Source organism: Athene noctua, chromosome 1 (assembly GCF_965140245.1).
Source record: "Athene noctua chromosome 1, bAthNoc1.hap1.1, whole genome shotgun sequence".
NCBI lineage: Eukaryota > Metazoa > Chordata > Aves > Strigiformes > Strigidae > Athene > Athene noctua.
Window position 1 is genome coordinate 184105132 of NC_134037.1, and position 18376 is coordinate 184123507.

Sequence of the window (18376 nt, forward strand, 5' to 3'; positions counted from 1 at the left end):
TTTCTGAAATTTAAACTGAAATGGCTCATCCAGTTCCAAGAAACAAAGAAATAAAATGAATAAATGCATGCTTATGTTAAAAAGCAAAACTGGCAACTTAATTTGAAACACTCTAGCGATCCCTGCTTCAGTAAAAGGAGTAATCTCACAGCATCCAGAATACGCACATGGTTGTCTACGTGCATATACGCCTTTTGTTTGAGGTAAACACCTCTGAAAGCATCCAGCTATTAGAAGTCTCAATCAACTGAAAGTCCTGTAAGGAGATCCTCCATGCTAAATATTTTGTGTGCTTAAAGCCCCAAGTCTACAAAGAAAAGGGAAGGAAGCCATGTAATCCAAACTAAACATGGCTGAAAAAGGTGAAACAAGATTTGGAGCTAGGGATAGAAATAAAAGAGTGAGAGAAAAGAGAGAGGCAAAGAAAGATTTTGTCTGTGGAATTAAATCTGAAACCACCCAGATGAGGAGAATGATAAGAGATAAAGACTTCCAGGTAAGAAAGAGATAAAACTGGAATAGGTTAAAGGAAATTCAGAAAAGGCTGGGACCAAGCACTGGAAAGAAGAGGCAACTACAACACGCTCTCTCCAGAGCCTGGAGACCAAGTTCTTGAATTCGAACACCCCTTTGGTATAGGAGGAACCTAAACCTGGTGGGCAATGTACCCCAGTCACCTTCAAGTGTTGACCCCACAGGAAACAACCACCTATCTCTGCTCCTGTTAATTTGGAACACTGCAGTTCAGTTGATAAAACTGCACAGATGCCACATTTCTTTTGTCTTCTCTAAAGAAAAATAAAACAAATAAATAAAAGCAAACAAACACAAAACCTATTACAAGAATATAACATATACAGAGCAAATCACTCTGTAGAATGATTTAACATTTATGTAATTAAGTGTTATATATGCAACCCTAGCCCACACTCCTTACAACCACACATGATAAACATGCCAAATTTCATGGCCAAATAACATGCTTTCTCCTTCCTCTCATCAATTTACTGCAAACAAGAATTACTGTCCAATGCATAAAGACTGATTGGGTTTGGGGGGGTGGAGGGGAGCTGCTTTTCAGGACACTGCAACTGTGTTTCAGAAGGTGGAAGCGGGTCTTACAGAGTCAAACACATGAAGAATTTTCCTTGAAATGTCTTGTAACAATCCAGATCCAAATACAGTTTTCCAGTGATCAAGTAGTAGTTAAATTAGCACTGGAACTGCTACAAAAAAAGTTAAACAAATCAGAAATTTAAAAGAAAACTTTTCAATCCAAAATTCAAAAACATTAAAAAAGTAATAATCCCTAGCAATATTATTAAAAGATATACAACCAGTTTTTGATTTTATATCAAAACAAGCTGCACAAAAAAGCCCTCACAGAAACTTTCCCAGAACTCAAAGAGAAGAAAACTTGGCAATAAGAAACTACATATATATCAAACATCCCAGAAAATTGCAAGCCTTTAGACAAAGAGGTGCCCCTAACAGATGCAGACCTAGTTATAATGTATCATGACTTAATTTAGCATTCATTTAGTGAATATGCTCTCCTAGATGTTCAAATGTGAAGTATTTTTGCTACCAAAAAATTAGAACAAGCAAAACCATTTTCATTTTACCCTGATCTTAGTAACAGTTTTGTCCATTTTTTCCTCAGAAGGCTGGATGCATTTTCTTGAAAAAAATCACAAGATGAAGAAAGAGTACAGGTCTGGATTCAGACTGCTCATTAGTGAAAATTCAAAAGTTAGAAATGCTTATATCTTATTTTCTACAATTATTTCCATACTTCAAATTAATTTTCACTGGAAGTCAGCTGGACTACTTCCTGTAAGTCATTGCGGGGCGTGTGACCATATACCACGATGTTGCCACTCCCCTGCTGCTCATCTCCACTCCCTCTAATCAGCTAATTAAATTGCTCATGCAACACTTCCCCAGTCAGCTTTCAACAAAATAAACTAGGTTGCTAAAGACCTACTGTTTGCAGCACTGGATTTCAGATGGAGCCTATGCTAGCCCAACACCTTTATGTTGAAATGTGGGGCAACTCTACCAATCATTGACACAATATGGAGCAAACAGTAGCCTTCAATTAGTGCTGGTGATGTGCAGATGAAGAAACTTAAAATTTTTGTCTGCAGTTAGAAGAAAACATGTACATGATCCCTTCATTCTGCTGAAACTCGTATCCTATGCTATCACCTTAGGCAATGATGAACCATAAGTACACCATCAGTCTTGAAGCCACTAACAGTATAGTTCTATCAAGGAGCTGCAGGTAGGTCACAGTCATCAGAAATTGAAGAAAATTCAAGTGGTCAGCAAGGACATGTGTTTTGGCTACAAAAATATTTTTTCTTATGAGACTTTATTGCTAACAAATGTTTCAAATCTCAGATTCAAATGTCTGGTTGACCCTTCATATAAGAAGTTCACATTATGGGGGTTTTTTTTCCCCCCTCCCACTCAGGTGCCAACAGCTTGTCTCACTCCATCTCTTCTACTTTTCTGTGGCACAGTGAACATTCTGTGCATTTTGGGTAGGTAGTGGGTTTAGTTTTCTGAAAAGAGATCCAGTTGGACACCTCAGTACATTGTTTATGATGAATGCTGGGGATACACAAGCACAAAACATTTTTTTCTGTTGTGAAGAAGAATTTACTCATGACAGAATCGCACAGCTGTAGTCTTTTAAGACAACTCTGTGTACTCCTAGGGCTTCTGTATTTGGGTTCTGGGCTTTACTAGAGAGACTATAAAGCCTCTGTCACCATAGTATTTCAGCACTTCTATGACAGGTCTGTTTCACTGGAAGCAGACTTCTGTGAAGTAGGGAAATACTGTTTCTCCTATTCAACACCAAGACACTGAGGCAAAGATGTCGAACAACTCCACACAGGTATGCAAGCAACCTGTGGCAAAAGAGGCAATTCATTTACTCTGTCTCCCAATTTCCAATTCACTAACATTTCCAGTTCCTTGCTTCTCACAGGACTGTGTGTTGAAGCTTTGCAAACTTGGACTCATCACTGGCTGCATGGAACTAAACCACCACTGAAGTGCCACATGCCTCTCCAGATGCACATCTTAATCACCTACATCTTTGACATACAGGTCACAGCTATGATAAATTTTTTAAGATGATGATTTCCTTAATCAGCCAGAAGAAATTCAGTTGAGCAACAAAAGACTTGCTTTACACCCCTCCCTAACATCAGATTGAGCAATCACAGAAACTCCTCAGGTCTCCAAGGTGTCAGGAAAGGCACAACCCTCCTCCCTGTTTTCGATAGCAATCTCCCCCAGCAGTCAGAAAAAACATGAAGTTCCCAGAAGGTAAAGACTGTAGAAAAAAATTTACTTTGCTAGCAAATCACTGTAGTTAAATTTTTATAAGCAGGGGAGCAAATCATTGTGTTTTACCTTTTACAAAACAAAGAAAGGAAGAAGAATAGGAAATACAAAAGTTCTTGTACATACTAGGAATACGTAGTTTAAAAGGGGGAAAAAAAAATAGAGCTTAAAAGTTTTGCCCTACCAACTTTATGGAATCAGAGGTGCATTTATGAGAATCTAGTATTTATAGAACATCTTCCAGCCTTAGAACAAGACACTGCTTTTTAATTTTACAGAAGCCTTTAGAAATACCAAAGTAGTCATGTAAGAAACAGATTACTAATTGTATATAGAAGCTGATTTTTAAAGTGTACATTTCTCTTATATCTTAACTATTCTAAACATTAATCATATTAACAGATATATAAAGCTTCACGTTTTCCCTATTATCTTAAAATTCTTTCCACATATAAACACCCAACAAAACACTACCTTCTGTTAACATAGTATCTTTGCACCTTTCTTTTAAATAAAAGAATGACTGTGAAATGGATGTTTTGCTATTGCATTTAAGAAAAAAAGAGAGAACTGTAAATGTCTCTAATGAAAATCTAACACTCTCCTTTCTTCTGGATCAAGAAAATATGTATTCGTAAAACTGCTTTCTTTCCTCTACAATACTGTAATGGTTTCATTATCCAGAATCCAAATACCCATCAGGAGTTGGAGATTCATTATATGAGGTATCAGCCAGCTAGACACCCACAAAGTTGTTTTTGCATCTAATTTGTTTAAGAAAATTAACAGTGATGACTAACTGATACTGTGTAGGAAGCGTTTCGCTTCCTTTACCATGAAATCATGTTTCTATGATACTATCCTGAAATATATTACTGAAAAATACACATCTTCCTAATAAAGTATTGTTAATCCCCAACAGTAACTTTTTACAGTATTCACTGAACCAAATCAGAGGTTTACTTCCTAAAGAATGCCTAATAGTTTATATGTATTTGGAAAACTGGGAGATACTGCTTTGTTTCATAGTTTATATTGGAAGCTTTCAAAGCAAGTGTAGAACAAAGTATGTTTTAACTCGAGAGACAGAAAAAATCCAAAATAACCTGGTTTTATAGCTTTGTGAAGGGATTTTGAGAACAACCATCTATTTTACTGAAGAGGAAAAGTACTGAAGTGGCAATTTCGAGTATAGCAGCAGGTACCTGTGCTTCGCTTTTGAACAAATGTATTGTACTCTCATGCTTCCCATTGACAGATCTCTCCCAGTTTCAGCTATTCAGACTTGACTAAGTCCATTACAGAGAGAATATAATAGAAGGACTGAGGATGAAGAATTTGTTAATCTAAAATTAAAGTGTCAGGCCATTTTAAAAGGCTCTGGATTTTGTTTCAAATTTGGATCTTTTTCCATTTAAAAGAAAAAGCACAACTTAGAATGAAGTTCATGCATTTCCATTAACAAAAGCTCTGCCTTAATTTCATCAGTTTACGCTACAGTTTCAACAAAACCAACTGAACTGAACCTCACACATCAGCAAGAGCATTCTTAAAATCTCTGCCAAACTGCTCAGAGGTAACTGCCCCTCTGCTACTACCAGAACATTAAACAGGCTGTTATTGTAGATGACACAAACACAGAGCAAAAAGACTACTCTGAGTACAGAAATGGTCTGAATCTCAGAAGCATGACTGACAGAACAGTTAAGAGCCTGGAGCAATGAAAGTATCTGATAAGGCCACCTACAATCACAATAATGAGAGGACCCTTGATCATGATCCATCTTCCTTCTAAAAGGTCATTCGTCTAGAAAAATTACTGCAAGAGTGGATGAAATTGCACTGTTCCTAGCTATCTAAAGGGATACAGCCTCTCAAGCACTGCAGTAGAGTATATATTCCTTATTTCCAACTTTCAGTCACTGAGACTATTTTTTGCCCTTTGTACCACCCTTGAACAACAGGTCACTCTTACATCCTTCAAAAACCTCCTTACTAAGCACAATACTTTAGAAACTCTGTACCTAACAAACATGACAACATATTTCCTAACCCATATATCAGAGTTGATGGATGTGGATAAATAGAAGAATTTAAATATTTCAGAGATTCTAATAAATTAGAAATGGAGAGAGAGATTTAAAGGGGGAGAGAGCCAGGCTGGTGGCAGAGGGGAAGGCTTCCTTTCTATATGGGGTGAGGCAGAAGGAGACGCAGGACGTGACACCTTCCCCTCAGTGCCAACGCTACTGTGCCTTTGCCTAAACAGTTTAAGGCTTTCAGTTGATTTTGTTGTTTCATTGGGGTTCAGAACAACTTTGGAATAACCACCTCTTTTCTATCATCTTTACTCCATCTGTTTCTACTTATAAGAGGTAACCCAAGAACTGACTATCTGACAAAAGCTATTTAGTTTCTCAAAGCAGCAATTTGCTGCATTTTGAGCATTACCAAACAGTCAGCTCTTTTTGCCTTGGGAAGTCTAGCATACCACAATGAGCCTCAGATACAAGCAAAGGCCACTAAAAAGATCCCCCAATAACTCATTATGTTGCAGAAGCCTTTCTCTTATCTTCATGACCTGGCGGGTGTTTACCAAGAATGCCCCGAATTAATCAGAGACTGAATACTGATACCATATTAACTTACAGAGAAGGGAAGGAAGTTTTCCTAACTTCATCAACATCATCATCTTTTGTAAGTTATGACTCTCCCTGATTAGCTCCATAAATCAAACTGAAAAGCCACATTCTTGCGATGTTCAGAAACAAAGCAAACACAATCAGAGAAATAAAGAATTTTCCAACAGTTTTAGGTATAGCCACACATATTGCAAATAGGCAGACAATAATCTTGCTCGAGTGTACTTCCTCTTACTACAGACACCTATGTGGCATCTCGGTATCTGTCGAGGAAACATGGGCTTTCTCAGTTTCTCACACAGTTGACAGCAAAAGGTAGAAACCTTCTGAGAGTAATTCAGAACACTTGAATCATGCCTAATTTAGAAACCAGTTTCCAAAAATACCTATTTCTGTTAAACATCCAGCTTAAATCTGGGTGAACACCACTAGGAATCTGCTGCCTGGCAAAGCATACATGAAGGATACAAACACATTCTACAAGCACATCAAATTGAATTCAAACACTGGTTACAGCTCAAAACTTCATAGACGTTTTCTATCACTTAATGAATGCATATAAACAAAAGCATTCAGTTACCTGTTGCATAAAGCTTATATTCCACCTTGCCTGTATATGACCATAATCTGTGAAGTTACAAGAAGTGCAAAAATTAGAACTCCTAAAAATTCACCACAAGAGTGGCGGATATTATGAGGGGGTGAGGAGGGGGATGGATAGCACAGCATACCTAATGCATAACCTTTAAGAAACTGAAAATACTGTGCTAAGTGGAATTAGAAAGCTTCCAAATTTGTTTCTTATCTTAAAGATAAGCCAGAAAAACACCCCAGAAAAACAAAAACCCAGAAAGACTTTCATAAGCTTTACAGAGAGGCATCAATATTTTTCCTTATGTCTATATTAAACAACCTGCAATTGACCTTATATCAAATAGGCTCAAAACACATATAATAAAAAGCAAGTTTGCATAGATTAAACAGATGGATTCACAATATAACTGTGTGAATTTTTACTTTACCTCTCTGGGAACCTCTTCATGTACTCTATCTCTCAAATGTACAGCAAGTAAAAAAAATCTGCTTAATGGTTGGCACCTGTCTCAAAATTCTGTAATAAAGTGACCCACAGAATTACATACATATACATGGTAGTTATTCTCTGTATAGACTATAAATCCATAGGAAGACTGAACACAAATGGCTTTTTTCAGGAAGAAGAAAGCTCACGTGATGCAATACTGGCTTGGTTACTACTAAACAGTTTTCTCTAATCTATTCACAACCAGGTTTCATTTACCATTTACATTGTCCTTTCTACACTCCCACATTTTAAATATTCATTTACACAGGAAAATACACAATGAATCAAGTTCTGCAGGAAAAAATATATACAATCTGAATAAAGCAAATGTAGCGTTTGCATGAATACCACATAAGCCCACACTGTTTTCTCCTCTTTAAAAAAAGCAAACAAAAACACAAGCATGATGGATAACTAGGTAATAAACGGCATTACTGGTATTCCTCTGACAACAGCAAGCAGTAACTAGAGGTCTCTTACTGGTCTTTTATTTTCATGCTAATGCCTATGGTAGCATCCAAAATTCATACTGAAAAGTAGCAACAGACCCTAACAACAAGAGAATTTTAAATTGTCCTTTAAATAGACTAAATTAATAAACATTCAAATAGGCAATCCCACTGTCTAACTCCTATTGTAGTAACTATTCCCACAAAACACACCAATTCCTCTGCCATACTCCACAGACATGAAAGGTTTTGTTTGTATTTTGGTTTAAACTAAAAAAATCAAGATAGATTTGAGAGTTTTTGCCTAAGTTGCTGGAAGGGGGAAATGCAGATGAGAGAAAAACAAGCACTTTGGAAGCAACCAGTATTTCCAAAAGTTTACAGTTTGCTTGTTGTGAGGAAGTTTCTTAGTTCAGGTTTTAAATGCATTTTTCTGACTCCTCCTCAGGAGAATTTTTATCCTGAAATGTAGTGTGAAATGTACAAAGGAAAACCGCAGTTTCAGGACTGCAAGCCCACACACACGTTTCTTGAATCACACTCTCACACTGTTGATATCTAAGCATGTAACTCAACTGACCTGATGGGGTAAAAGGCTTGTGACCTGAGAAGTTTCATTTCAACTCCCTATACGGTTTGTAGATCACATGTAGCAATATCCAAGAGAGATTTAAAATGCAATTTCCATTACTGGTGGCATTACAACTGCTAATGCTTCCACAGCCAGACCACTTACACCACATATGAGCGAGGTAGGCTCCATCCTGCCACTAAATTAACAGTCACAATAAAGAGCTCATTCAACAGCCATTAAAGTGCTAAAATTGAGAGCATCACCTTACCAAAGTGATCAATCATCTTACCAAAGTAAAAAGCAATAGTATCTTCTTGCATCAAAGCAAACCAACTGCTCTCTCCCAATAATAGACCTGGGATCCCACAACAGAACACAAACGTAAACACCACTCGAAAATAAAAAAGCCCCAACTTTTAACATACTTGACAAGGAAAAAAGACAAATAGCTACATTTCAATCCTAAATCTTTCATTCTAATATATAAACATTTCCTAAAATTTCTCAACAATCAAATTTAACAGTACAAAGAAAAGATCCAACTCAGACCAATCTTTCCCAAGCAATAAACTCCTCTTAAAAGTAAGCTGAATAAAGGTTTCAAAAAAAATACAGAAAGTTATCTGATACATTCTTTTAAAACTGCTGGTTAAGATATGCATTCAAATTACAGCCCATACAGGTCAGTAATTTTGCTTGGTTTTGATGACTAAGAGAATATGGATGAAAAATAAAATAGAATAATACTCATTATGTATTATCTTTCTAGAACTGATAGAAGTGAATTAAATTTGTCAGGATGTGAAGATCTATACTAGAACTCTCTCTCAATCACAGTACAATGGCTCCTAATAACTTATAAATCAGCTGTTCACACAAATGACTGCATTTACATTGAACTGGTCAGTTATTTCCCAGGATTACCATTAAATTCTGGTTTTCCGGACACCAAGCTTCACAGCCAAGTTTAAGAAGAACTGTTAATGTCTATGAGCAACGCAGCGTACCTAACACGAATTAAAAAAAAAAAAAACACACACCACATTTTCTTCCAGTTGTGTCTCTCATTTGTATACAGCACCATTAAACCTTACCCCCTCCCCCCAAATACCACCGCAGCATAGCAATGCAAATAATTGCTTTTAGGTATATGTTTAGGGCCAAAGGATGAAGAACTACTTAATGAAAACAGTAATTACTTCACTTACTACTGAAATAATAAACTGATACAAGTCACATGGAGAAGTCCTGCAACCAATTAATAGAGAAGCATTCCTTTGTGCAACTGAAATAATGATTAGGTTAAACAGATTAAAATTCAAACCCAACCACAGACAGGAGCGCATCAGGAAAGAGCAATGGCATAAAGAGAAATAAAGAAAGGTTCAGAGTCTGTCTGATACTGCTTCTTGAAAGACAGCACCTCCAGCTGGGGCATGAATTCGGCACTGATTCAGGAGACAAGAACTCCTACCTACTAAATCAACAACAAAACTTCTTGCAACAGTCCAGGTTTCACTTGGAAATCTTGCTTAAATACCAGCCAAGCCCAGCCCTGATTAGCCTGCAATGAGATCATAGCTTGAGGAGGTATGGCTGTAGGCCCTTGTAAAGCTGATACTAAAGAGGAATTTATTTAAATGATACATCAATCTTTCTTGAAATGCACAGACTATAATGTTTTCATATTTATTAATGTAATAAGGATAACATTGACAGCAGAACAACTTCAGAGTTCCTAAGTATATTGTTAGCACAGGAAGTGAAATGACTTTCTATCCATCACCCACAATCAATGCTGTGACTGACACTACAAGTTGGGCATCTCAGATAAGAGTCATTTTAAAGTAAAAGTAATCAAGATAATGCATCTATGGGAAATTTCCATAAGATTCACACTTGAGCACCTCAACTTCTCAGTTTCATTATTTCCAGTAAGATGTCCCTCTTCTTTGTTTCTTTAAAAAGAGAAAAAAACAGGGGCTTGTGAGACTTCCAATTAAAGTCCTCAAAGTTGTCATTTCATCTTCTGTTGAAATGCATATGTTGCTATAAAAAGCAAGTCCTTGCTTAATTTGACATCTTGAAGAAAGAACAAGCTGCCTGTGGGCAATTTTTTTTGGAATGTTATCACGCACACATACAAAGATCAGAAAAAACATAAAGCATTTTTTTAAAGGGACATTATAAAAATAATAAGCAACAACAACAACGCTAAAAGACTTTTTCTTAAATATTAGCAACACTGCTTGCACGTGGGTGGGGCAAGTTTTAGAAGACCAGCTATGTTTAAAGATTGAGCAAGCTGTATCATGCACCGTTTTTTCTCTGTACCTATTGCAGCAACAACAAAAAGGGCAAGGGGAAAAAAAAAAAAAAAAACAAAAACCAAAAAAACAGCTAAAAAGGCTTGAGCCTGACAGGTGAACTTGATATTCTACCTACCTGGTTCGGGACTATTTCTCTAAGTCTTGTTTCAGTTACAGAAAGAAACACTATCATGAAACTGGGAAGCCTGCCCATCCCGCAATGCCAGGGCCCAGTACTGGGCACCAGCAGCGTGACTGCAGGCTGACCTCTCCCTGGGGAAAGCACTTTCCCTGCCGACATTCCAGTGGCTGAGCACACGCTTATCCCCCTGCTGAGGCTGGACACATTTTCTCTTTAGCATGCCTTCCCCTCCGTGATTATTGGTAGCTTGGTGGATTAAAGGATACTCTCTAAAGTGACTATATTTCCAGCTAATAAATTCCCAAATAGAGTTTGCAGCTCTGCTTGCCCTAGACTCTCCCTATGATACCTGTAATAAAAAATTTCCTTTCTTGTCAGCAAGTGAAATAGCCACACAACCAGAGAAACTACACAGAAAGCGCTGCAAAATGAACAACATGCACTTGCTCACTAGTTTTTCAATTACAGTACCTTCTGGTACTACTTTTCTGGCAGTTATGATAGTTGTCCCATATATGCTAAGGAAAGCAGAAAGTATTTACACCACAGACTTCCCAGCATTTACATAAAGGTGCAACTTCCTTCAAAGGCTCATCTTGCTTTTGAGACAACTGTAAGAAAGGAGATAGGCAGAATTTTAGGAATCCCCCTTAAATAGCTGCTGAGACTCCGTTCACACCTTGTCACATTCCTCTCCTTAGAATGTGGTAGTTGGCACCATCCATCCTCACTTGCCCAGAGCTGCCCTGGACTATAGAGAGACAGAGATCCATAGCCAGCTCACATTTAAGCACAGTTTGAATCCACAAAACCAGGAGTTTTTCCACAGGTATCCTGAAGGATTTGGTCCAGTGGGTTTTCTTGCATCTCCTGCTGCTAAGCCACCAGACTACCCGAGAAGGGACAGCACATGCCACAGGTAGGGGAGAAGCACAGGTGAAGGAGCATCCCCTCTTCTGTGGCAGCCTGGTCATCCCCATGTGCACTCTGTAAGGGGGTAATTTGAGTTCAGGGCTCTCTTCAGCTGTGGAGACAAACTTTACATCTCCTGCTACAAGGAAGGACTGTTTCAACCACGCAGAAATAAATTACTTTTCCCAGTAGCTTTCCACCACTAGAAGCAGCACAGAAAAAAAAAAAAAACCAAACCAACACCAAAACCAACACCAAGATGGGTGGGCCAAATCAAGAGGAAGATTTGGCAGCTATAGAACTGTAGTCCTGGGGACACGGGGGAGGTGAGCTGCGGTCCCCAGTTTCAAAACTAGTTCTATACACTTGCATCCATCAACAGCAAATGAAAAAACACTCCAAAATTTAGACCCAAGTATCCAGGTTGCCTCTTTTTCCCAGGTCAGCACTGATGGACCCAGATTTCTCTTCCACACAGCAGCACGGTTTCAGGAGGTATCAAGGCTGTGGTTCCACTTCATTATTCCTTTGCAACAGACCCAGTTTAATACGTTCCCATCCCCAGCCTCTTCCCTCCACATACCACAGCCACATTGTCATGCCACAAATACTTAAGCATGTTACTTAATACCTAGGTAACATTATGAATATGTATCACTGATCAGTCTTTAGATGTAGCACTTATTAGCCGTTACCAGAAAGGTGGAATTATTTGATTTGGCACTTGATAGCCAGTACATACATAGTAAGTAGCTCCTTTCTCCTTTCCTCAAACGCTCCCAGGTTTGATATTCTGTAATTCAGGGTACTGGTAAGAGGCCAACAGAGGTGCAGTCATTTTTCAGCATACACATCTTCTGACACTGACTGTTATTTCTTGAGAAACAGCAGTAGGGAAGAGACCTAGAAGACGACGGTTTCAAAAGTCCTAGCTTGGAAAGTCCATAATGCAGTTGTTTCAGGGGTGAGAGAAGGGAACAACTACACAACTCACAATGAAAACAACTGAAAAATAATAAGAATTCTCACTGTAAATAAAACAGGACTTGTTGATGCCTTGACACTTTTGTGCACTTCTAAAAAGGGAAGAGACAGAGCCATAGGACTTGTAGACAAAGCATATAGACCTTTCCTAGAGATCTTGAGCAAAACGTGCTTTACTAATGTGGAATTTTTTCCAACTACATATGGATCTATTTTAATGTGTTTTCACTGTGCAACAAGAAAGCTGTCTTAACAACAAAACCTAAAAGTTACTGGGGATGGGGGTCCTTAAGTCAAAACACAACCAGATGAAAAACATTTTCTAGAAAACGTGATTATTTCTTCAACTCACGACCAACACACTGAGATTAAAGCTGCGAGTATAGAAAGACATACCAAAAAAAAGGAATGAGGAAAAAAACCCCACAAACCAAAAAGTGCATATATACCCGGGAGCCTCCCCTTCCCCACCAATTCGGAGCATGGATTCGGTCACTATCCGCAAGACCTTTTGTTTAAAGGAGGAAGGAGATCCAAAAGGTTATCCCAATTATTTTGAATTTGCGAGCGCAACAGCGGCGGAGAAAACTCAGCCTCAGAGCCCGGAGTTTTAGTCTCCATGTCCCCCTGCGCCGGGAGCCCGGAGGGAGGGAGGGAAGGAAGGGCCCAGCACCGGGTAGCAGCGGCACCCCCCGGCCAGGTACCAGCGCCCACAACGCCTGCGCCGGGGTTTTACCGGGGAGCAGGGCGCCCCGAAGCAGCAGGTCGGGGCCGACGCGCCCAACAACCTGTTGCCCCGAGCCGGGCGGCTCGGCCGCGCCCCAAGCGCCCCCAGGCACCCGCTCGGCGGGCGCGAACGGCCGCCCCGGGGCCTGCGGAGCGCCGCCCTCAGGGAGCCGGCCCGGCCGGCGGCACCTGCGCTGGGGCCGGCGGCACGGCCGCAGCCGCCCCGGGCCCGCTGCCACCGCCGGGCTGTCACCGCCGCCGCCGCCACGCCAAAATGGAGCCGGCCGGACCCCCCGGCGCCTCTCACCTTGGTGATGATGAGGGGCTCCCCGTGCTCTCGTCCGCCCTTCAGGGTGAAGCCCCAGGGCGCCCCGCCGGTCAGCAGCACCTCCACCAGCTTGTAGCCCTCCGCTGCCCGCTGCTCCACCATCACCACCACCGGCCCCGGTTCCACCAGCACGGCGCCGAGCCGCGGGTCGCCGCCGGCCAGCCGCTCCCGCCCGCTCCGCAGCCCCACGTCCTCCATGGAGCGTCCCCCGCGCCGCCAGCGGCGCCCGCCGTGGCCGGGGCTCGCCTGCCTCTGCCGGCCGCTCCCCGCTGCGCGCCAGCCGGCGGCAGCCCGCAGAGCCACCTACCCGCCCCGCAGCGCCGGCCCGCCCGGCCCCATCGGCGGCGAGAGAGGGCTGCTCCCGCCCGCCCCCTCTCCTCCTCCTCAGCCCGCAGTATTGTCTCACGCCGAGGCCAGAACCCGGCGGCGGGGGGGCGGCTCCAACTTGTGGCAACTTGGCGGCGGGGCAAGCGCCGCCGAGCGACGCGGGATGCCGAGAGGAGCGCGGCGGGGCCCGGCGCGCCCGCTCCCCTCCCTCCTTCTCGCTCTCTCTCGCCCGAAAAGGAGGGCGAAACCCGCTTTCCGCCGCGGGCTGCCCCAGCGGGGGTGCCGCTCGCCCCTCCCCAAAAGCGGGCAGCCCCGCAGCGCGATGCCCCGGGCCAGGAGGAGGAGGAAGGGGAGGTGGAGGGGAAGGAGCGCAGCCCCGGGCCCGCCGCCAGACAAAGGCGGCGGCCAGAGGGTCCGAGAGCCACCCCGGAGCTGTGCCCCTGCCCGTGTGCCCCCCGCCCCGCCACACGCAGGGCGGCCGCGCCCCTCCCTCGCCCCGGTCCCCGAACAAAAGCGCGAGCAGGTGGAGGAAGGGCGGCCGCGGCGGGGGTGCGGGGGAAGGGGCGGCCGCGGCCTGCCCCCGGCCTGCCCCCGGACAGGGACGCCCCGCCCTCGCGGTGCCAGGCGGCGGGGGGCCGCGCCGGCCGGCCGGCCGGGGAGCGGAGGGGAGAGGCGGGGCGGCTCTTCCCGCCCGGCCGCGGTGTCTGGGGAAGGGCGGCCGGGAAGGGGAGGGTTAAGCGGCGGCGGCGACGCGGCGGGAGGAAGCCGGGCAACATGGAGGGCAGGGCAGGGGGCAGCCGCGGCGGGAGCCGGGGGCGGTGCTTCCTCCCGGCCGTCCCCCCGCCCCGTGCTGCCTCCACCACCTGTGGGGCGGGAGGGGCCCCGGCGTGTCCCTCGGCCCGCCCGCCCCGTTCTCCCTCCGACACCCTCCAGCGGCAGCCGGGAGCGAGGCGGGGCTGGGCCGGGCCGGGCTGAGTGAGACCCCGGCCCCGGGAGGGCCGGGCCGGGCCGGGCTTGGCGGCGGGAGGGAGCGGTGATAAAAGGCAGGTGAAACCTCCGGCAAAGAGTTGGTGGCACAGACAATCCCAGGCATTGGTTCGGCTGCAGAAAGTCTGTCAAAAAAGTTAGATGGGGGAGCGCAAGGCAGGACTAGAAGTGCTGATCTTCAGGCAAATCTTATTTTATGCATGGGAAGTTAATGCAGGGTTTGGGGTTGCCCGATACCTTCACTGAACTAGTCGTGGGGCTTGAAGTGAAATGCTTGCTTCTTACTGGACTTCATTCTCTCTGTTTAATTGCATCACTTTACAGGAGGTTTCAGGGATTTAAATCAGGACTGGACTTGGCCCGGAGTACCCGAGTACCAGCACAGTCCTCCTTTGCTTTTCACTACCAAGCAGGTGAAGTACGGCTTGAGCTAAGACACAGGGAAACCTGTATTTTAGTTTCTGAAAGACTCATGAACCTCAAGATGCTTCCACGTGTGACAAAGGTGTCTCATGAAGGTGCCTGGTGTATGCGGTGGGATTTCAAGGATTTGTACATATGTGACAGTTCATGTATTTTGCTTCTGAAAGTGGCCATTATGCCATTTTGATTATGTAGTCTGACCCCCTAACTCCTTTTTCAGCCAGTTTCTCGGAAAACTCTCCCGCCTTGCACTAAAGCAGTTTGTTTCTGCAATGCTTTAAACATTACCTACAGTATGTTATTCTAATACTTAAAACTTTGGTTTCAGGAATGAGAATATCTGAGGTCATCATTCCCAGCAGCAGATTGAAGGGCATGTAGAAAGGAGAAAAATATGTGATTAGGATGGTCGTTGTTCCTGCATGATTAGGGGACAGAAGGAGCCATGGAGGTGGCACCCAAACTTACAAATATTTCTACGAGATCCTACTAAATCCAAACCTCATACCAAACCTATGTATTGCATCAAGTTATTTAAGGCCTCTAATGACTTGCAGATCCTCTATCAGTTTTCTTCTTTAATTCTTTTCTATCATCTCGACAAATGCTAATTGTAAGACAATTAAAAACAAAACAAAAAAACAAAATAAAACAAAAAAACACCAAAACCAAACACAGGTAAAGGGAAGTACAAATAGTTTTCTCCATGTCTACTCTCCAGTAGTTCTTGGAATCTAAGATGAAGTCTTCAGTTATGTTTGTGTAACACAGATCACATTGTCTGTGCAGCAAGGTATATTCAATAAGCTATATCTGGAAGCTTTAAAGACCTGCAGTGTACACTTTTATTGTTTGTAAGCATGATCATAAAAGAAAGATCCAGAATAACGATTTGAACTTTAATGTATCCCCAAGTGTTCACATTGAAATGAAATGGAAATGAAATAGCTTACATCATTAATGAGAAGAGCAAATGATGCCTCCAAAAATGTCTTCTCTGTTTGTATCCACCTTGTACAACTGCCAAAAATTAATTCTTCGTCTTGAACTTGTTGTCCATAAGAAGTTGAAGATTTGCATTACTGTTCTGGCTGTTTGTTTTGGTCTTATAAACCCAGGATTGAAGAATGATGAAGAAATCTTGAGCACAGATTTTAAAACTGGAATTATCTAGAGCCAGGAACTGGCATCTATGTTAAGAAAGCCCAGTGAAAACTGTCAAACTGCTACTGTAATTGCATCAGTGGGAGACGTGGACATGTAGCTCTCGGGGAAAGCAGTTGTCTAAAGAAAGAGTGTCTGAAAGCGTGCAATCTCCCAATTAAGAGAGACTTCAGTAGAGAACAGTTTTCTCAGTAATGCTTCCTTAGAGCCTGATAGTCTGACACAGTCATCAAGCAGATCCTCAACCTGCAGCTGACAGTTCAGAAATCAGACTTATTTATTTTTGAATGACACCTTTTTTTTTGTCTTTAATGTTATCAGTGGAAAACTAAGAGACCACTCTATAAATTTCCTCATGCATGTAAGTTTGACAAGCCAAAGCAAGACAGGAATTCTCTTTTGTCATATCATTCAAATTTCTCTTCACATCTTTTATAACCTCCCTCTCTGTGGGATTTGAAGCTTGTTCAGAACCCAGCTGGAGACTTGTACTCGTGCTCTTCTCAAAATATTGTGATAATTTTATTGAGTTTCTGCAGCTTCTGCCAGCCTTCATAAGGTTTCAAATCATCATAAAGAACAAAGGATTTAGTAAATCTATTCTAAAATACTACTTTTCATTTGTGTGATAAGAAAACCAATGATAACTATATTTGTCTAACAAAAGCTTCAGTTACAAAATCCTTAGTTTTTTCCCTTACATCTTGTTTCACTTGCCAAATGTTGTTTGAGTATACAGAATTTAGCAACAGAAGGTAGTGCCATAAATGTAACAAAGGAAGAAATAGACGTTTTCACACTAAGGACAGAGAATGATGCAGCTATGACCAATGTGATATAAGAGGGATCCCCTTCTGTAATAACATCTGCCATTAGTATTATGAAAAGTACTTTGCCGTGATACACAGAAGTTACCCAAACGCCTCCTCCTGCCAGGCAAAAGGAGCCATCAGACTTTATTAGGGGATGGTTCCTACAAACCCCATTTGTGAGTCACTGCCCTGTAACAGCAAAAGCTTTCTGCAGCAAACCAGGCTTCTTCCACAGTACTTCTTCTGTCTTCCTACCTTGGTACTTGAAGCTTAATTAGCAATTTCAAGTGAAATTTTGTTCTCCAGAATTTACTTGGCCTTCATTCTTTCTCTTGCACAGATTGCACTTAGTCACTGAGATTACAAAAACTATGAATGAATTCCTTTATGGCTGGATTTTGTTTAAACAGTATCAGGCACGCTATGCTGTGAAGGCACAGCCTGTGTTGCCTTTGTGGCTATACACCACATATCTTTTCCCTAAGGCACTCTGCACTGAATCGCATAGGATACCTGCAGGATGACTCTCGAATAGAGTGGCTTACTCTCAGTCTTGAGAACATTTCATTGTGCTGGACCTTGCAATGGCAGCAAGGCTTCTTTTTCCCCAGCAGCTGAGAAATCTGAAAGAAGTAGAGGCTCTGACTCATAGTGGCAGAGCAAAGAATTGAGGTGAATTAAGCCTTTACAACCTCCTACTATTACCACTCCTTTCCTGGAGCTAACCACCAAATATCACAGTTCAGTGAAGAGACCAAGTGCCTCTGCCTGAGCCATTTGAAATAAAAAATTTATGCCCTGGGGCACACACAGTTCATCAACAATTTAAGTTAAGATGCTGGGCTATGAAATGGAGCTGCTGATCCATGGCACATGCTCTGCTCTGTCAGCTCAGTTACAGGGGTTGCAACCTCTGACAGAGGCAGAGCAGACTCGTACATGTCCCCAGTGGCATTTGCCAGAATAACCTAGCTATTTGAGAATTGTACCAATGCAGCCTTTTCTATTAATCAGCTGCCATAGTTGCTGAAGAAATATCATTTTAGTCACCAGCAATGGAAGAAATGTTGATAGATAGAAATTTATGTGTAGTGTGATCTCTATACTGAAGATTAAAAGCTTCAAAAAACCCTTTTCTGAAGGCTAGAGT

The 18376-nt window shown here is 42.5% G+C and overlaps 1 protein-coding gene across 2 annotated transcripts in view; it reads right to left on the reverse strand.

Moving 5' to 3' along the window:
• SHROOM2 (shroom family member 2) overlaps positions 1–13711 on the reverse strand; it is a 132439-nt gene extending 118728 nt beyond the window's left edge. For both annotated transcript variants that reach the window (XM_074907390.1, XM_074907381.1), the window contains exon 1: positions 13493–13711. In XM_074907390.1, coding sequence (XP_074763491.1) covers positions 13493–13711 — 219 coding nt within the window. The remainder of the gene's footprint in view (positions 1–13492) is intronic.
• Positions 13712–18376: the final 4665 nt, after the last annotated feature.